This window comes from Mytilus galloprovincialis, chromosome 11 (genome assembly GCF_965363235.1).
Source record: "Mytilus galloprovincialis chromosome 11, xbMytGall1.hap1.1, whole genome shotgun sequence".
Taxonomy (NCBI): domain Eukaryota; kingdom Metazoa; phylum Mollusca; class Bivalvia; order Mytilida; family Mytilidae; genus Mytilus; species Mytilus galloprovincialis.
This window is the reverse complement of record NC_134848.1, coordinates 60,951,861-60,973,619: the sequence shown is the minus strand read 5'-3', so window position 1 is coordinate 60,973,619 and position 21,759 is coordinate 60,951,861. Positions and strand designations below refer to the sequence as shown.

Below are 21,759 nucleotides of genomic sequence, written 5' to 3'. Positions count from 1 at the left end.
TAGCTAAAAAAATATAATTATAAGTATTGCATGCTTCTTTTTGTAACTTCAGAGGGTTGTAAAAGCGTTGACCGTGTGCACATTTTTAGAATGAAGCTCTACTAAATGTACTTCGGTCAACGATTTTACCCCCCAATAAAGTTACAAAAAGAAGCATTCAATTCTTAAATGCAGTGAAAATGGACGTCACAATAAACTCCAAAACATGTTAATGGAGCAAGATTAAATCAAAACATACAAAAAATAAAGACACATGTACATGTATTGCCCAGCCGATAATATCAATATAAACAGGCCGGGACTGCTATCTATATAAAAAAACCGAAATTCAAGGAAGATTCGAAACAGAAAGTTTTAAATCAAAAGACAAAATCACAAACTCAAACAAATCAAGCAAATTTTACAAAGCGCATTTTTGTTGAATAAAAAAAAATCGCATAGTGTTGCAATAAGGACAAGAAATGTCAATTACAATGTGATGTATATATTGAATCTAAAAATCTGATAACACACAAACTCCAATGATTTGTTCTTTCTGTATCAAAGGTCTGGGTCTTTTTTTTCTCTTTTAATTGGAGTATCCGATTAGATGCATTTAAAAACATTTGTAAGTACAAGTTGTGCGTAAAAAATGTCTTTTTTAATTTTGAAAATATTTTGATTTATATGTCATTTTATATTCCAAATAACATGCAAATTTGCTGTCTCTTAAACTTGAAATCTTTAATACAGTTGAAGATTTTTCTAAATGTTTGAACTTGTGCAATACACCTTATTGCTAATCCCGGCTGACCCGGCCGCTCGAACTTTTGACGTCAACAACAATCACTTTTCCATTGTGGTGTCAGATATTTTGTTTCATGACGTCAAAATTTTACGGGAACCTGTGTGATTTCCAGCAATGGCGGACAAATAGCGATAAGGTGTATTGTTTCATGTGTTTTACAGGTATTGTTTTATCCAAAGAAAAGTGATGCTCGACCATCTCTAACTTTCGATCTACTTGTAATTTTTCTATTGCTTTTCCATGATTCTCCTATCAGCTTAACTGCTTTCTCCTAAAAACAAAAAAACAGGGCAGTTTCAATAAATAATTAAAATAAACTTGTGCGACATTCGGTATCTGGTGGAAAGTTGTCTCATTTGGTATCATACCAAACTATCATATGTTTATATAGAAAATGTGCCTTCAAAACAATAGACAGCCAGTCAAATTAGTTAAAGATAGTCGGAGTTCGTGTAAAGCTGTTTATGTTACGATTGGCATTAATTTCAGTTTATCAGAATCAAATCAGGTTTACTTGGTCTTGAAAAAGTTTAATTAACGGCTTTGTTTCGAAAAAATATTGTTATAGTAATTTAGTTTTCTCTATATTCGATTTACTGTTGGTGTTGCCAAATATGTTTGATGTATAATGCCTCTCATAATTACATGTACCTGGTATTCTTTTTCCTGTTGTTGTACTTTTCTTCTTCTCCAGATATACTGAGGAAAAATGTAGAAAGTAGTTTACAAGAAGATATGACATTACATGTACTACTTCAGTCATAGAAGGCAGACACAATCAAAAAAAAAAAACAACAAAAAAACATAATGTGTAATTTTAATTTTTTAATATTGATGCTTTTCTTAGAACCACTAGTAGTTAGATTTCAGAATGCACAGCAATATGAAGAAGATAAGTTCCACGATTGAATATATTCTTTGCAAAAGATTATTCTATTTTGATCCATTCTAAATATTCTACACGAATATATTCATTTGTTTTTTGTTTTGTCTTTTATATCTTACTACTGTCGCTGAACAACCATTTTTGTAGCGTCATCTTCATGACTGTATAATATGGTTAACCGGGAATTGAAAGCACTCCAAGACTTCATGAAGTCTACCTAGAAATGATTCTGGCAGTTCTACTTAGAACAGTTCTAAGGTAGAACTGTTCTAGCTAGAACTGTTCTAGGACAGGTTAGAACAGTTCTATGACAGATTATTCTGACAGTTCTAATGAGAGGTTAGAAGTGATCTCCACTGTATGTTGCTGTTTGTTTTTGTTGCAGTTCAATGTTTCTGTTGTTCTGTTGTGTTCCTCTTATAGTTGATGTTTTTCCCTTGGTTTTTGTTAGTAATCGTATTTGTTTTTGCTTAATCTAATTATGACTATTGTACAGTTGTATACCAGTATTACAATTGCCTTTATGTATACTTACACTCCCGACGACTATCATAAAATATATCAATTGGAAGACGCTGTATATAATTATAAAGATAATAAATGCCCAGAAGTCCATTGAATCTTGGTCCGAGTTGTCTTTAAACCGGGTTATAACTGCGTGCCATATACTGATGCAAAAGTTGAATATCATACAAAATAATATGTACACATCCTAAAAAAAACAATTAAACACAGAATAATATGTACACATATTACGACTAACAATAAAATTTATGCAAATACTAAAATTATACGTTCTTAACTCATATATCTTGAAATGATTTTCCGGACTTTGAACTTTCTTTTCATTTAAAGACTAGAATAGTTTCCTAATCTCTATTGTGCAGCAACAGTTGAAAAATATTAAGCGATCTGATACATGAATTATACTTACTATTAAAACATTTTCAAACCATTGTTTATACCTGAATAAAAAGCTCAGACAATTCCTCATTTGCCTTCGACGGTTTTTCGTTCAATGTTTGTACAAGATTACACATATACATGTATGTGTATGCGTATGTGTAAGTTGTTCGTCGTTGGACACCACAAGTACTTGTAACTCGTACCTTTTGTAAGTTTAGATCTTTGATTCTTTTTAACTTCGTACTTTATTTGGCTGTTTAACTTTTTTTTATCTTATCTGAGCATCACTGGCGAGTCTTGTGTAGATGTTCCGGACCATATGAGTATTTAGACCATACGCGTATGGTCATGATCGTAAGGGTATATACTCACATGGTCGGGATAATTAATAAGTTTACAGTTAATACTTAACTCCTCATAAGGTATGAACCTTCTAGTTGTCAAGTCAGTAAGAAGACGACACCAATTAAGGTCATTGTTTTATATCATAATGAGAAAAAGATTAACTAGAGAAAAAGAAAAACAGTTTCACGCATCTGATTTTACACATTTTATACCTTATTATTGATTTTGTTATTATGCTTGAATGGCAACATGTCGATCTTGCATAAAAAAAAACATTTCCCAAAATTTCTCAAAATCCGTTATGGAATTATCAAGACCTCGTCATCACTACAGGAAGCTGCTGAGAAGGTTGACTTTTCACTAGAAAGCAAAAAGTGAAACTACCAAGGATCGTGCACTACCAAGACGAGCTAATGCGAAAAAGTTATGTACGGCGACTACGACCGTGTGGAAATAAATTTCACCCTACGCATAAATATAAGAATACAAATAGCGATGAAAACTAACTATGGCATCAATATTAATTGTTTATGTAGCCTTTGAATTATAAAATTTATTGTATCATTGAAACGGTTCTAATGCATATTTGAAAACAAAATACCTATATGGTCCAAATACTCATATGGTCCGGCCCGATAATAACCAAACCAGTATATACTCATATGGTCCGACCATACGCGTATGGTCGGACCATATGAGTATACGCATAATATCAAAGCGAGCGTCTGGCGAACACAATTTTTGGCTTATATCTATGATGAGTTCAGATAAATTACATATTTGATATCTTCTCTCGTATGTTTTAGCATTTAACATTAATTGTTCATGTACAGTTGTTCTTAAACCATACAATTGTCTAAAAACCTTTACATGTATAAAAGGAATACTTACCAATTTAGTAAGATAGGATATCTTAGGTAAACTCTGATTGGTGACAAATCTGAAGGTAACGCCTGTCAATGTTAATGTAAACCCTAGCTGTAATCTGTTCTGTGGTTTAGTGTTGTCAACAGCAAATGTTGTAAAGGATAACAAACTGATGATGGTCTGTAAAAAAATAAAAAAATCCAGAGATATTTTGATTTAGAGTTTATGTAATTTCAGTTAAGAATACATCTTATAGTAATGAAGAATACGTATGACATATACTAATACCATTTGTATATACTAGGTAGTACTCGATTGTAAAACTACAACTGAGTAAATGTATACATATATAACAAATGTCATAAAAATTGTTTAAATAATATATTGCTGTTGGAAAGATTGTAGAACAATCATATTAACGAATACAGGACTTGAGGGAAAAGGGTGGTGGCGGGGTGAATAGCCTTAACGATAAATGTATCACAAGGATTGTGACCATGTTTATTGTCTTGAATATAATTTTATGCTTGCTACTCTCCCATCGACCCCTTCTGAACCCGCAACTGACTATGTGCCTTCTTTTTATTTTGTATTTTTCACAGAAATTTGTAAAGGACAATTCCAGGATAAATTTAGACATTTCTAAAATCTTTTGATATTTATCTCTCTATTGAACTCATACAAGAAATGTCTAGACGTTTGATCAGAACATAATGTTTTTTTGTAATCTCATTGAATGATATTGATGAACAAAAAGTCGCCATTACCTCTCTGTCTTTCACAAAAGTTGTAATATCTTCAGCAAGCGAATAAAACATCATGATAAAAAAAGAATGTAACAACTTTTTGGTAGACATAGTACAATGAGACCAAGGAAATTAAGAGAAAGGAACCGGGAAGAAAAGATAGAAGAATGAAATTGAAAGGGGCGAGGACTATTTGGTTCATATACAAGAAGAAAGTATTTTTTTTAACTATTTTACCCAGATATCTGTATTCCTTAATTTACTTAGTACCATTATAATTAGTATAAATAAGAAGTCATAGAACGATTACCAATGAGACAAATATATAACGGAGGCAAAAGGACGAAGATGTTAACAGTTGCTAGTCACTAAACGGCCTATAACAATGAGTGAGAGGGGAGATGAATAATTGATTCATATACAAGCAGAAAGATTTTTTTCAATTATTGTCCCAAGATATCTTGGTCTCTTAGTTTACTTACCATTATGATAAGTATATTCCACACGAAGAATCCAAATTGTCTGACAGCTAAAGTTTTCACTGTCAATAACGGAAATGATATATTTTTAGTTTCGGAGAATTCTTTTGTCATCTGTTTAGCTTCTGTTACTACATAGTCTTTAAGTTCCCATTCTTGAACATCCACAAAACAAGATACATTCATCGAGCTAAGTTCTTGTTCGTCTTCTAGAATTTCAAGCTCTTGGATAGGGTGCTCTGATGTTAGTACTACACTGATGTCCTGAAATATTTACCAAGAACATGGTTATGTTTTGAAATAGTGGTCGCTAAACGGCCTTTAACAACAAGGAAAGTCCTTAGAGTATACACTGTAGTCACAAAATAGAAATAATTCAAAAGAGAAAACAATATTTTTATATCTGTGCGTGTTAACTGTCATTGTTAAGCCAAATAATTCGATGGATGTGTGTGCGATTGTGTGTGTGGCAAGTGTATTTTTTTTTATGGGGAAAGGGGGAGGCTGGGGCTGGAATTAAGCCTGTAAATTATTTTCGTATTCTTTAGTTGAAGTTATTCATATGAATGCTAAACGTTATAGTCCGTTAGGAGCGAACAACATTTAATTAAAATTCTATCTATAATTGTGTCTGTTTTATATGCAGCAAACTAACATCAGCGGTCTATCTTAAATTTAAAGGTTAAAAGGTCTCTTAATTCAAAAGTAATTTGATCTCGAGACAAACAACATAAGATTACCCCGTTATTAATTTACGTCTCATCTACATGTATATCAAATACACATTCTATTTTGTTACAGAGGTATATCAGAACTACATTAAGACGAAATCAATATATCCGATATTGAGATAAAACAATGATATATGTATGTGATAGTGATCTATTGAACAAAAGATTTGACAAGACAAAAGAAGATCATAGCAAGACGGTGTTAATAAGTCCGCAAATAATAGCATACAATGCGAATATTATTTGTTTTATCTGTGTTCATCAAGGCATCTAACTATTGCAATGTATACATTTAAATCAATCGTGTTATCAGCCTACGACTATACTTGTACACACGTGGTTTAGAATTTAGTTACAGATTTTAACCTGTCTCAAATTCTTATGAGTGTGGAATTTGAAATAGCATTATTTAAGCCATATGCATGTTTGGCTTTCGTGTCTTCTTACGGTCCAACAATACGAAAAATTAGGTAGCAACTATTCAACTTCAAAGGAGGAGGAGGTTATGTTTTTTTGCCCGAGTCAGATTTTTTATTTAGTTTTTCAACGCTATCAATCAAATTGTTTTATTTGAAATAAAAAAAAAAAGGTAAAAAGAAAAAAAAAGAAAAAATATCCCCCCCCCAACCCCTTTTGAAGTTAAATAGTTGTTCCCTTACATGTGCTCTGTACATACTTGAAAATCAAACGGAAACATTCTTAGTTCCAACATTTCTGCGAAAGTTCCTTTGATTCTTCTCTTCTCCACAATAAACGCCTCTCCTCCTTTACCAAAGTTAAGTTCCTTCCATGAGGACTGCTTAGGACTACCGAGAACATTCTGTACTACTAACTTGGGGTTCCATAAATTGTCTAACTTTAAATTATCTGAACCCTACAAAACAGAATATGTCCTAAGTCAGGAATCTGATGTACAGTAGTTGTCGTTTGTTTTTAAAATTTATACGCGTTTCTCGTTTCTCGTTTTTTTTTATATAGATTAGACCGTTGGTTTTCCCGTTTGCATGGTTTTACACTAGTAATTTTGGGGCCCTTTATTGCTTGTTGTTCGGTGTGAGCCAAGGCTCCGTGTTGAAGGCTGTACATTGACCTATAATGGATTACTTTTATAAATGTTATTTGGATGGAGAGTTGTCTCATTGGCACTCGTACCACATCTTCCTATATCTAGTTATTGCATTTTTCTTTTTACTATGAAATTATAAAAAAAGTAAGATTGATTTGTCGATTGTTATTTGTCTAATGTCCAGTGCCAAGTTCTACATATGCTGAACGAGAACAAAATTACAAACTAATAAATAACATCAGGTAAAGTTTATTCATCATTTTTTGTTTTTTTTTTTCCCCGCTTTTTTGTTGAGTGAAATCTTTTCAATGTAAGTGAATATAAAAAAAAAAACATCGACTAGCGTTTAAGTTTATGTGATGACCCTAAGATGTCATGTTATTCATTTCGTCGGGTTGCTGTCTGACTGACATAAGCCAACATCTCACTTGTTTGTTGGCATTAAATTATTGCCGGAACGGATCTTGTAAAACTTATATTCGTATTGTATGCCTTGGACGTCTTTTGCAGAATGGACAAGATAATATTTTTTTCATATCATATATGCAAAACAGAGGGGTGTTTTTGAATTGGTCATGCTTGTATCTCTCATATTAAGAGTTTACATTTTCTATCGATAGTATCCGTATGTTGGGTAAGGGTGTTGTGCACAGTACGCCATATGCTTGATGCTACACTATTTCGGAAAAAGAAAAAAAAAAAAAAAAAAAAAAAAAACACGAACAGAACTAACACAAGGAACAACGTTATCTTATAAATAAGAGTTGTGTAATAGGCGAGCTATCCTTGATTTTATATATCTTTCTTTAGGCCTACAACACCAATGTATTTGCATCAAACAACTTCTAGCACTGATACTTTATTGGGTATGTACAACATTAGTGGGATTGGTATGTGCTTTGGTCCCAAGGACAATGGCACATATTACATAAAAATAAATGGTAATACGTAATAAACGTTCACTTGACAGTAGCCCAACACAACAAATAATCAACAGGTGCTCTAATATACTGGATCATATAACTTATATAAGGCAAATCTCACTAACAAAGAGGACATACATTGAATGTAAAAAATACGTTGTTTTTAATTAATGCTGTCGTATACCTTGCTATGGTCTAAGCTTGGTTCCCGCCATCTTGCTTTGATAAAGACGTCTGCTGAGAACTGCTCTTTGACTGTTTCAATGTTACTAATTTTGAGAAAAGTTACCTTTATGAAAACGCTTTTCTGGAAAAACAATAAAGCTTCATAAATATCTAACTAATTTGACAATTTCAGGGGGCAGCATACATGATGAATAATTGTTCAATGTGAAGTTTTAATGAAGATAAGCAAAATAAATAATACTGATAATTGCCACATGGAATGATAAATGCATTGAATATCTGTACATGCTAGTAATAGGATGCATCCATTTTGTAGAAACACTTATCATATTTTTATAAAAAGTTTTTAGTAGAGTTTATACACAATGTTTATTTAAACGTAGAGATGAAGGAACATTATAAGCCCCAGTCACACTGTCACGTTTTATTCAGTTTTAAGATGCTCCGTTTCAACTACTTTTTAAATAAAAATGTCCCGTTATTTTGAAAGCTACATTGCAGGTTTTACTATGATTGTGCTACGTTCTTATCACGTTCTTGTCACGTTTTGCTAGGTATAAGTACGTGTAGACCCACGTAGTAAACACGTTTTGTTACGTTCCGCTAAGCTTTGATACGAATTTACTAGGTTTCTTCTTCGTTTCAATTTTCGCTACGTTTGTTGTTGAATTTTCAAAACGTACGGGCCAGGTCCCGTTTTGAACAAAGGATCAGTTCGTTTCGATACGATCCGTTACGTATATTTCCGTTTCGCTACGCTTTCAAAACGGAGTAAAACGTAGCTTTTGAAACGTGACAATGTGACTGGGGCTCAAAGCTTTAAACTAAGCTATAACGAGAGAGAAAATGCGGAATAATGTAGGTTTTCAAATATTAGATTACAAAAGAGATTGCAATACTCAGCTTTCATACAGAGTTTATAGACAATATATCTATATATCTAACAGTAAACCATTTATGTGCACCTGCACGATTATTAAAAAAAAAGTATTACGTATAAACTAAAAAATATTCTATATAATTATTCCTAAAAAATAAAACAATTATTTATTAATTTACACTATATTTGTTAACATCATGTTAGAAGATTTACAATTTTGCACAGGACACATTTACATATACATGTACATACGTCGAGGGATGGACATATTTTTTATTATTATTTTGTTACAAGTTGAGGATTGGGTAACTGTATACATAGGTACTTGAACGCTATTACTATGTTTATAAGGAATTAGAAGGATGGACACTTAGCAGTATACTCACCTTCGAGCCTGACATATTTGTGGTACATCGAAGCTAGATAAGAAGAGAAATTTGCTAATATCGATAGGCTTATTTGTTGCTACACGATTTCATTTATTGCACTATATACATGTAATAGATATAGCTGATAAAGATGGATAGATGACAATTTAACGTCCAGTGGAAAACTAAATGTTAACTCAGAGCAAGAACGTATTAATGTAATATGATAATAAACCTTGCTTTGTACTATCCCGACATGCTTAGCTGGATTTTGCATATGATTTTTCACGGGACCACAGAAAGGCATGTCACCCTATCGAAAAACATTATTCTAACTCAGAGCTGACTAGTCCTTGCTCATAAGGAGAACCTTCAAATACCCAATTGCCAGTCTTTGATTTGACCTCGACTGTAGATCGAACCCAAGAACTCCCTGACTCACATCACTCGAGGCTTTCACGTTCCCACGAGACCAACGAAACGGTATCAGTTGAAAGAGGTTAAATTTGCTTGAGAAGCATCGCGTTTTTCATTATACATGTTACATGACTTGTACTTTTGTTGTACCAATGTTTTACTCTGGGCACTCTTGAGATATTTAACAATTCAGGCAACTGAATTGCTGAAGGGTTTTACTTCTGAGAAAAAATAGTATAAAATACATAGTTTAAATATGCCTACCTTTTTTTCCATTATAAAGTTTAATTATATCAATATCACACATGTGTAGCATAACAACTATACATACAAAACATTAACGGTTGTTTTTTCTTTGTCTTGTATATAGTTTATATTTATAAGGAATGTTATATGATAGACTCTGTAGTCATGCTTGTATTCAGAACGAAGATCAAGGAGCAATAATTTAAATAAATTCGTGTCAATAATACGAATGATACTATTATAACTGTATTTACAATGATTGTCGAGGGTTCCATAGGATATATTTTATAAAAAGAAAAAGTGCATATTAACATATATGACATATGCCAGTCTAATGTTCCATAAATGACTTCGCAATTAGTCTATGCGGTATGGGGTTTGCTCATTGTTGAAGACCGTACGAAGACCTATAGCTGTTAATTTCTGTGTGATTTGGTCTCTGGTGGAAAGTTGTTTCATTGCAAACATAATACATCTTCTTTTTATATATACAGCCCAATGTGTGACTAGTTTACATGTACGTTTCAACTAAATCGCTCTCAAATGTTTGTAAGCAGTCGGGCTTACGAAATACACACACAAAATCATTCCAGTTTACATAATATCAGATCAGTTGATGTTTTTATAAGTTATTATAAATAACTGTGTTAAAAAACAAGTTTCTACATTTTGATTTGCTTAGTAAGAAAGTTTAAACTCTTAACAATAAAACTGTTCTATCACAGTAACTTACCTTGGGTTTTGGTTTTGTAGATTTACTTTCCCCGTTTACTATTTCGGCCATGTTCAATTCATTCTAAATGTCAACTATTACATACATTTGTATTTAACTATGCCAAGATGGGATATCTTTCAATTACACTTGGTAATTTTAGTTGAGAAAATATATATTATGTATAACCAAATACTTTTAAACTTGCATTGTATATTTAAATCATTGGTAAAAAGAAATATAATAGTTCTATCAATATTATTTGACAAAATTTTATACTGGTGGGATCCGGATATCAAGTTTTTGTTTTTTGTCACAGTAAATTAAAAACTACTCAAATGATTTATTTATTCATGACTACATTTGTCCAAATTTAATAGAAAGAAAGGGAAATTGCTCTGAATTCCTCACTGATTTTGATTTCAAAGTTTATATAAGTCAGTTTAATTAACCTCCCCCTCCCCCTCCCCTTCAAACATCCCCGTGGTAAAGTGTGAAGAAGATATCCCTGGTACAGAAAATCAACTGATTCTGCCTATTTGATAATCCAGTATAATAGCTTTTCGCGCAAACACATAATCTGTATGAATTATTGTAATAGTTGGTAAACTACAAAAATAGGAAGATGCAGTATGATTGGCAATTAGACCTAAAATAAACAGCTAAAGGTCACCGTACGGCGTAGCCCATATCGCATAGTCAGCTATAAAAGGCCTAGAAATGACAAATGTAAATCAATTCAAATGAGAAAACTAACCCATTTGGAACCTCACAGAAATTTAAACCTTCATAATTGATTTTTAAATGTCTTCTATATAGAGTGGACAATGAAAACAATATAGACATATATCACAATTCTGATCAATACACAAACCCACAATAATGGTTTAAAAATAACTTAATTAAATGCACTATGTAATAAAATGGACGAAAAAGCGGTAAGTTCTTTATACTAGTCTGGTACATTTTTACATGTACATGTAGTATTCGTTCCTAAAATTTATAAGTAGCTCATCGTATGTTATATAATTTTTTGATTTTTTTATTCTCATAAAGCGCATAGATGTAAATTATTCTATTTTTCAAACTGAATATAATTGTTTATATATCCCCTTTGATTACCTTACTACTACTAGTGACAAACGAATAAAAAAGGGGGGTATAGTAAATGTAATGTCATATTATATTTAACTAACAAATGTTTACTTACAAAAATAATACATATATCAAAATTCTGATCAATATACAAAATAATGGATTAAAAAAAATACACTTACAGAGTAAATTGGACGAAAGGGCGATAAGTTGTTTTTACTGGTCTGGTTTGTTGTACACGAGTTTTCCGGTCTTATGATGTATTGTCATTCAATATAGGAGAGAGCATGCATATTGTATCGAAATTAAATCATTATGTAATGATAACCTTTATAACCTTATCGAACCAAAATGTCAAACATATTACAATTGGTTTATGACCACTTCAAACTTGATGTATCTCTAACTTCCGAATATTTACTTACATTTGAGGCTCGTAAGATTGTCCGATCTCGAATACTATTTTTAACAAGGACTACTGCATTAGAATTGGACATTGTTTATAATATTATACAATACTAAAACTGAAATTGTATTTAATTGGGAAGGATTAACCATACAAAATTATGGTGGGTTTATTTCATTAATAACCTAGTTAGTTTAAACTGTAAGGGTTTACTTTTAAATACATGAATACATGTATATTCACTGCAGGTCCAATATTTAAAGGAAAATGAAGTATACATCGTATACATTACACGTTCATTTGTCTCTGCTTTTCGAATACAAAGTCTTACTTCATGTTTTTTTTTACATCTATAAAAGCCACTCTTTACATTCTTTATAACCACTGTGGTTCTTGCAATGCTTAAAACCAAGACCGACTATCATTGCCATTAAGTTTTTTTTTATTCTTATAATGATATATCTTGTTTACGACCAACATGACGTTTTGCATATTATTCATATAATATTTTGTTACAGAAAAAGGTATATCTAAAGATCGTTTTCTTAAAGATAACTGATATAGAGACTGTAGCAGAAAACTATGCAGCTAATGTTTTCATCCAGGCAAGATGGAGAGAGAAGAAACTAGATGGAAATACAAAGGTAAAGTATAATACTAAAAGTTTCCTCTATTATCAGATTATTGGTGAGATCGCAACACCCATACTACATCGGCATCAAGTCTGAAAGGATGAGTTTTCACTACATGACCAAATGCAACATATTTGTGTATGAAAGCTACTTAACTTATAATAATACTAAACAATAATTAGACATGCATTCAAACCTATATTTAATTATCATCTAACAGCTTCGAGTATTTTCAAATTTATAGCTTTGATATATTTTAGCTGTTATTAAAAAAATAGATTTATTTTGTTGCAAACTTATAAAAAAGCTCTCGACTACGCCTCAGACCACAATTTTGTATAAGATATGACCAAATATTGTGTGATCTTTATTTGCATGTAAACCTCTATGTGAACTCAGCATTCGATTTCAAAAATATCTTTTAGACTAATTATGAGCCTACCTTTGGTTTCCTTTCCTCTCACCATTACTTCTTGTAGATGTATATGCTTCAATCCTTACGGTAGCTGCCATTTTGTTTTAGTATTTCTTGAAACAAGTTAACAAGTGAACTTAATTGAACGAATAGGGAGAGTATTTTTAGTCAATGTTTTCCATTGTTTGTACCAAATATTGTTTTTACAATAATCGATGCAAAAGTATTGAAAACCTTTTGTACTATAAATATTGTCTATGGAATTATTAAAACCATTAAAATCCAATACGTCTGACTAACATCTGGTTTGTTAAATAAATGGAAAAAGGAAATCACTAGATTTCATCATACAAAGCTTTTAAGGTCACTAAAATTTAGGCTTTTGATATAGACTTCTCGTTTTTTATATAGATTAGACCGTTGGTTTTCCGGTTTGAATAGATTTACACTTAGTCTAGACTAAGTCATTGTTTGGGGCCTTTATTTCTTGCTGTTCGGTGTGAGTCAAGGCTCCGTGTTGAAGACCTAACTTTGACTTATAATGGTTTACTTTTACAAATGGTGACTTAGACGGAGAGTTTTTCACATGTGATTTATATAAATCTAGTCAGAAAAAGTCAATTTATGCAGAAACGAAGCTTTATTTCAGATGTGATGCTTGACAACAAAGGTGAATAAATAATGCTACAAGACGTTCGTAGGCAAATATCTCATACATATCTGGACCGGAACATGGTAATGTGAAGTCAATATGAGTCCGGATTTGTATTAGACAGGAAACCTTGATGTCCAGATGTAATTGACGAGAATTGTCAGTTTTCCTGTCGAAAATCGGTGGTTATAATTATTTCCCCAATGTACTTCGGCTTCCTCCGCAAAAAAAAAGAAGAAAAAAAAGTAACCACATCATAGAGTACTGGGAGTGGCTTTATAATCACAAGACCTCCATCAATTTATCAGACCGACATGCTATCACTTACTTCACAACCTGTCGAAATAATAAGGAATAAAAAAAAAAGCAATTATTTTACCATGATTTTTTATTCATATACGTGCAGATATTTTGTTTCAAGAATTAATACACCAGTTTTTCTTTTACATTATACCTTTGCAGGATAAAGTCAACTTTAGTGAGTACTGGAGTCCGAAGTTAGTTGTACAAAACTTAGAGAATAGTGTTTTAAACAATGTGTGGAAGGAAGTTACGGTTGATAAAAATAACGAGGCTTACATTGTAGAAAAACGTCGGATAAAAGGAACATTTAAAGAAAGACAAGAATTGCATGATTTCCCTTTTGACTTCCAAGTAAGTCTTATAGTGTGATTAAAATTGCAGCTCAGTCAAAGACACATTTCAGTACAGATGAACGAATTGCACTTAACAAATGTGCACATCTACATTTTGGTCACACGTGAACCTGTGGAGAACATTATTTTTGAAAGGCTTGTAGTAATTTTTTCCACGAAAACAAATAAGAAAATAATGACTGCGCAATATCAAGAAAACAGCCTTCTGTATAGTTATGCATTTTAGGTTTAAACAGCAGGCAAATAATTGCCTAGGCCTATTTTAATATTCATTTGTGTCATCTCTTAAATGTTCATTTAAGTACTTTTACGGACAGAATTAGTCCAAATAAGTCCCAGAAAAAAATTTGAAAAGCTTTGCAAGACGTCATAATTATTTGGACTAGGACAGGGTCATAACTTCTGAAACCAATATGTTAAATGTACTGTTATATGTATATATTTATTATTGTCTGTTCATTCATTTATTTGAAGGAAATAAGTGTATCCGTGACCTCTGAACATCCCTTAGATGAAGTAGTTTTATTGGAAGATGAAAACGAGATTAGTTCTCTCACAGTCACGTGTTTTACTGGAGACCATGAATGGGAACTTAGGGATGTTGTTGAAGCTGAAATTAAAGAAATTTCTAAAGACATTTCAGACTTCGTTTCCGCAACGTTTCCATTGTTAAAACTGAAGACTTTGGCTAGAAGGAAGTTTGGTTATTTTATATTGAACATACTCTTAGTAATGGTGAGTTACTAGAAAGGTTTATTTAAAGATTTGTAAATACTTTTTTTTAGATAAGTTAGAACACAGAAGCAGAATAATACTTAATTACAACACACAATGTACTGTATATACACATTGTAAATTCACATCTGACTTACACAATTTGCGTCCAGTGGAAAATAGTTCACGCATATTCAGGACGATATGCCTATTCGTAACTGTCAGTGATTCAGTTGAAATTAAATGTTTTTATCAAGTTAAGGCACACGAAGCAGAAGATGTGTATATATACAGACAAAGCACCAGACAAGTATGATTAATTTTAGAGTTCATGCGATTCTGATCGATTTTCTCCCATGCTGATATTTCAAAGTATGTATGCGCATGACTGTAGTTTGAACATCCAAAAGATCAATAAAGAATTTAAAAAACAACATATTTTATTCGGGACACCTCGGCAGATAAATTACCCGAGTCTGCCTAGATTTTCCGATGGGATGAATGATATTTAAACCATTGAATATATAATCCTTTATAATTTACATTTTGAAAGTTTTCTGTCTTTATATTAAGAACAGGTGGAGTTGTGATATGATTGCCAAACACTATGGATCATTGACAAAAACAAAGGTGTGAATAGTTCTGTATACTTCACAGTGCAGTCTTCAACAATGAGCAAAATTCAAAGCGCATAAAAATTTTGTTTACATGAAATAGCACATGCACATGGATTTGTGTTTTATCGAAGTAAATTCATATTCAGACACAAAGGTAATATAGAAATCCCGCTTTATATTTTAGACCTTTATTAGTTGTCTCCCTTTGACAATATTTGCGGTAAGTCGTGATCTGATAGAGAACAGGATATTCCTGGGATTTTTACTGATTCTCATTGGTGTAACGTTTAGATTCATCACCAATAAAGTTCTTCCGAAGATTTCATATTTAACAACACTTGTAAGTATGAATTTATGATATTGCTATGTGTGTCAATATAAAAGACGTGGTATGATTGCCAATGAGACAAATGTCCAAAAGAGACTAAATGACACAGACATTAACAGCTATAGGTCACCGTGCGACCTTTAACAATGAGCAAAGTACATATCGCACAGTCAGCGATAAAAGGCCCCGAATTCACAAATGTAAAACAATTCAAAGAGAAAACAAAAGGCCTAATTAATGTACAGAAAAGGAAAACAAACATGAAGCACAGCAAAAAACGACAACCACTGAAATACAGGCTCCTGATTTGTGACAGGCAGACAAACAGAATGTTGCGGGGCTAAACATATTAGCGGGATCCAAACCCTCCCATAACCTGGGACAGTAGTGTAACATTACAATGTTCAACATAAAAACGCACTTTGAAAATCAGTTGAAAAAAGCTTAATAAAACGGACACAATTACAAATACGTATAACAAAAAAAAAAAAAAACACGGTTTTGTTGTCTCTGACATATTTATCCTTTCCGTTCTGAACTTTATTATTTATGTTTAACAGTGCTTTAAAAAAAAGTTATTCCAACAACAAAAAAATACAACCAGTAATATGTTCGCGTCCATTGAGCCGAAATGCTTTGGTGTGATATCTACAGAACCAACCATTATGGGAAAATATTCTTCGATAACATACACAGAAAACCTAAATTGACATTATAAAGAAATGTATGACATCTTTACAGTCATGAATTAAATAGGTTATACACATTAAGCTGTTTATGTCTTTCTGTACAAAGATTTATTGATCTCAAAGTCATTGCGAATGACTCTTTTTCACCTCCATATTTAATTTACATGGAAAAGGCCGTAATAAGAATATATAAGCTGATCTGATACATGTACACTTTAAAACACCGCAAATAGGCACAGAAATAAGCCTTTTTTGGTGTAAAAATTTAAAATATGAAAGTACAGATGAAAATAACACCAGAGCTATGTAGTTAAAATCAGATCATATATATGTATATGTTACAGTAAATAGGTGAAATTAGGAATTACACGTAATTACTAAACATTTCAGTAAATACCTGTAATCACTAGCCAATTTAGTAATTACATGTATTTACTAGTTGATTCAGTGATTACTAGTATTTACTGATTATTTTTGTCATTTTTACAGCTATTTACTGACTTGATTTTTTTTGCTTTAAAATGAAAGACATAATTCAAGATACAAAACAAGAAAGTAAAGGGATAGGGATTTTTAGGGCTTATACTTAAGGATTAAGGAATATAAGGCACATCAAAAGTGCATACTCTTTAGAGCTAATTGTGAATCGAAACTGGAAAATTGTGGTTTAATACGTTTTGAAACTCCCTAAAAATCAGCATGCAAGACATTGATATCAATCCAAAATTTAAACAGACATTTGTGGGAAGTTTGAAGTGATATTGATTTGAAAATTGGTAAAAAGTTTTATCCAGACAAGTTATAGATGAAGTTGGAATTTTATTTCAGGCTGATGATTTTGTGCAGAGTTGTGGTCCTTGAACTTTGAAAATTAACTTCAAACTTACCCCTTTTGCTTTTAAAAAAATGATTTCAGAATTGGTATTAAGTTGACAAATTACAGATCAAGTTCAAATTTTGTTTATATCTGATGATTTTCTACATAACTTATAATATATTCATTTTGTGGCATATATGACCCAAAAAAAGCAATTTAAAGCAAACACTGATATACATTATAACTCAAAAATATAAATCATGATTGATGAATAAATTGAGTTAATTAAATGAGGTGAGCGATTGAGGATCTTGAGAGCCTATTGTTTATATTATATTTTATAATTTTGCTTTTCAAGTTGCCCAATGACAAAAGTTAAATTCCTTTTTCTAAATAGTTCATCAGTTTTCCTAGTTTCTCGTTTTTATATAGGGGGGGGGGGGGGCTGTTCTTTTTCCCATTTGAATGGTTTTACACTAGTATTTTTGGAAGGCTTTTATAGCTTGTTGTTCGGTGTGAGTCAAGGCTAAGTATTGAAGGCCATACCTTGACATACAATGGTTTACTTTAAAAAAAAAAAAAAAAAAAATGTTACTTGAATTAAGAGTTTTCTCATTTGCATTCATACCACATCTTCCTATATCTATTAACTATAAACTTGAGAAAGGAAATGAGGAATGTGTCAAAGCGACAACAATGACTTCTTCTGTCGGACATTTGTGATGATTCTAATCTTTTTGTGGATTGAATAAGTCACCATAAAATTTCACCGCTTTTGTTGACATCATTTCCATTTTTGTCGAGCATGCATGGGACTTTTGTCGCAAAAACGCGAGACGTAGCGAACCGACCTATGTTCCGTCATCAGCGACTAAATTTTGTTTCTCAGCATATTTAACAAAATAGAACAAGTGAGATTGCCTGCTAAAAGTGAATTATAATTTCATTATAATTAATGACTAAGTCTTAACAACACAAAAATCATATTTAATTTGCTATATATTTCGTAGCTTATGCACCAATAACAAAAAAGATTATTTTAGGTTGATCACTTTCGAAGAGTATTCACTGATCTTCTAGTAGGTATTACCATAACTTTTGATCAGCTGACCATAGTACAACATTGTTTTAATAGTTAGTAAATAGGTGTAAAAAATCATTTAAAAAATAGTAATTACTGGTAATAACTGGGCAGTTTTAGGAATTACTTGTATTTACTAAGTGCATCGGGAATTACATGTAATTCCTAAATTTTAGTAATTACATGTTATTCCTAATTTCACCTATTTACTGTAACATATATATATAACACCCATTTTGTTGTGAGAAAGCAATCCAAATGCATAAGCACACTGTGTAACTAATAATGTTTGGCATATCCCCTTTAACAAATGTCTTGATATTATGTTTTATGCTTGATAAACTAGGAAGTACAGTAGAAATTTAATTTCAAACGATAAGTGTACTAAAACAGTACATAAAAGAGTCGTGTCGTTTTGGTTATTCAGTTATTTTTTTTGGCTTTCTGATGCTTTTGTTTTTAGCATTTTAATGTACTAGTATACGAAAAGTTGAAGGACTTTTATGTAACATAAAAAAAAGGGAAAATAAAATGAAATAAGCCAGCAACAATGTCATTTTTTTCTTTGTAGGATAAATACATATTGGCTTGTATGATATTCATGTTCTTATGTACTATCTTTGTAGGATAAATACATATCGGCTTGTATGATATTCATGTTCCTATGTACTATCTTTGCAGGATAAATACATATTGGTGTGTATGATATTCATGTTCCTATATACTATTGTAGGATAAATACATATTGGCTTGTGTGATATTCATGTTCTTATGTATTATCTTTGTAGGATAAATACATATCGGCTTGTATGATATTCATGTTCCTATATACTATTGTAGGATAAATACATATTGGTGTGTATGATATTCATGTTCCTAATCTATTGTAGGATAAATACATATTGGTGTGTATGATATTCATGTTCCTATATACTATTGTAGGATAAATACATATTGGCTTGTGTGATATTCATGTTCTTATGTATTATCTTTGTAGGATAAATACATATCGGCTTGTATGATATTCATGTTCCTACATGTATATACTATTGTAGGATAAATACATATTGGTGCGTATGATATTCATGTTCCTATGTACTATCTTTGTAGATAAATACATATTGGCTTGTATGATATTAATGTTCCTACATATGTATGTACTCTCTTTGTAGGATAAATACATATTGGTGTGTATGATATTCATGTTCCTTTGTACTATTTGGCATAGTATATTGTCCAGAATAGATGACCTTGACATACAATACACAGCTGACCTCTGGGCGTTTGTCTCTCTTGTCATATTATATGCACTTTATCATCTGATTTTCATTTCCGTTGTTTTAATAAAGGTATGTTGGTTAACCATCTAGTAAGTGACTGAATTTACATATACTATTTGACGAGGTTTAAATTGTCCGCTAAAAAGTTGTGAAGTTCTAAATATAGAATAACCATACATTGTCTCGAAATATCAATGTTATTTGTACAAGGCTTAGAAACAGGTAGAAAGCGAGGCTGTGCCGAGCATTTCTATCTGTTTCGAGCCGAGTACAAATAACATTGATATTTCGAGACAATGTATGGTTATTCTTTATATACTGCAACTCTTATAACTGTTCTAAATGAAGTATTTAGGGTAAAAACCCTCATTTCTAAATTTTGAGTGGAAGACGTAAAATCTCCGCGAACCTGTATGTTTTATTGACGTCATAAATAAGACTCTACGGAAACACATTGTCAACGTCACAAACAAGGTGATATACGGTCAGTGACTGTATATCACATATGAATATACGGTCAATGCAATTTGACTGCTCAAATAGCACAGCTGCAGTATATTATATTATATCGATCTGCGAGTATACCATGTATACACATACATGACTAGTTAATAATATTATGGGGATATTTGGAGAAAAAAGAAACAAAAAAAAAAAACCCAAAAAACCCAAAACAAAACAGTCTAAAAAAACCTAACAACAACACACATAATATTAAAAGCCTTATCAAATATCAAGAATAATAGTGTTATTTTTAGTCCTCTCGATATGTTAATATACCCTCCGTCATACAAGGTATTTATTACTGTCGCTGTATATTTCAAACGTAATGGGGTTTTAGTATTTTCAAGCCAAAAAGGACGAGGAAAGCTTTATAAATGAAATTTGCAATTTTATAATTAAGAATCATTTTATTTCTTATTTTGTATTTTTCTGTTTCTGTTTTAGTACTTAATGCGAAGAAGTTCTATCATGTCGAAAGAACAATCATATCAGGTATGCATTAAAACATGTCTAATACTATATGTAAAGTCGGTATCTTCAAATGGCTATTTGAAATATATTTCATAGGAATAAGAGCTAATATTCCCTGTGGAGCCAAAAACATAGTTTTAATATACTAGAATGTCCTGTGCTACCTTCCACAGGGGACATGGTGTAATATCACCGTTTACTGTATCAAATCAAATTTCAGAAATTATCCAGGATATTTCACACCAAGGTCAGAAGTGAATATCAGATTTTTATTCTTCATAAGTCAATTAAATCACAAACATCTGAAAGGAGAGCTTTGGATATAAGTGAATTAAGACAACTGTTACAACCCAACGGCAAAAATAGAACAAAATACTGCAATATCTTTTTGGTGACTACACAAGACAGTCTTCACAAGCCTATGCAATTTGTCATGCTTTAAATCTTCAGGATGTTAAAAAAAAACGAATTTAATGAACTTGACAGAAACAGTCAGTCGTACGTAATTACATATGTCTGCACACTTACTATTTGTTTTCTTTTTAATTTCAGGAAAAGGCAGTTAAGTTAATGGGGGATGCGTGGTTGATATCTCACAAACACTGAACAGAAGTAATGCACTATATTCAGAAGTCTCAAGACTATAACTCTGCAGATATTCTTCTATCAACATTTCCAACAGAAACTTTCATAAATAAAGAGTTCATTAAGGTAGCACAATACAAAGATTTTATAACTCCAACTCCCAAGTTTTAAAATGCTGTAACTTTCTTAATAATGCTTGAAAATTTATAATAGTGGTAGTTTTTGATAGCTAACAAATTACTCTTTCAAATTAATGCAATGTTAGTATTATG

At 31.7% G+C, this 21,759-nt stretch overlaps 2 protein-coding genes across 5 annotated transcripts; one reads left to right on the top strand and one right to left on the bottom strand.

The window, feature by feature from the left end:
* Positions 1–947: 947 nt before the first annotated feature.
* On the bottom strand, positions 948–12,163 carry LOC143052529 (cys-loop ligand-gated ion channel-like). 4 transcript variants are annotated; one of them, XM_076225577.1, is made up of 9 exons: positions 12,066–12,163; positions 9,189–9,221; positions 7,921–8,043; positions 6,424–6,621; positions 5,020–5,280; positions 3,816–3,971; positions 2,209–2,385; positions 1,439–1,486; positions 948–1,058 (listed from the first exon to the last, which is right to left on the bottom strand). In XM_076225577.1, exons 1-9 carry the CDS (start codon positions 12,135–12,137, stop codon positions 957–959), a joined length of 1,170 nt encoding a protein of 389 aa, XP_076081692.1. In that variant the 5' UTR covers positions 12,138–12,163; the 3' UTR covers positions 948–956. The 4 variants fall into 4 exon arrangements, with proteins under 4 accessions (XP_076081692.1, XP_076081693.1, XP_076081694.1 ...); XM_076225578.1 differs by lacking the exon at positions 9,189–9,221; XM_076225579.1 differs by lacking the exons at positions 9,189–9,221; positions 12,066–12,163 and adding an exon at positions 10,567–10,708.
* A 25-nt stretch (positions 12,164–12,188) lies between these two features.
* LOC143050849 (gamma-aminobutyric acid receptor subunit beta-4-like) lies at positions 12,189–21,508 on the top strand. The gene is made up of 8 exons (XM_076223955.1): positions 12,189–12,209; positions 12,565–12,690; positions 14,208–14,399; positions 14,876–15,136; positions 15,917–16,072; positions 19,820–19,996; positions 20,876–20,923; positions 21,455–21,508. The coding sequence occupies exons 1-8, from the start codon at positions 12,207–12,209 to the stop codon at positions 21,506–21,508; spliced, it is 1,017 nt and encodes a 338-aa protein (XP_076080070.1). The 5' UTR covers positions 12,189–12,206.
* The last annotated feature ends 251 nt before the right edge of the window (positions 21,509–21,759 follow it).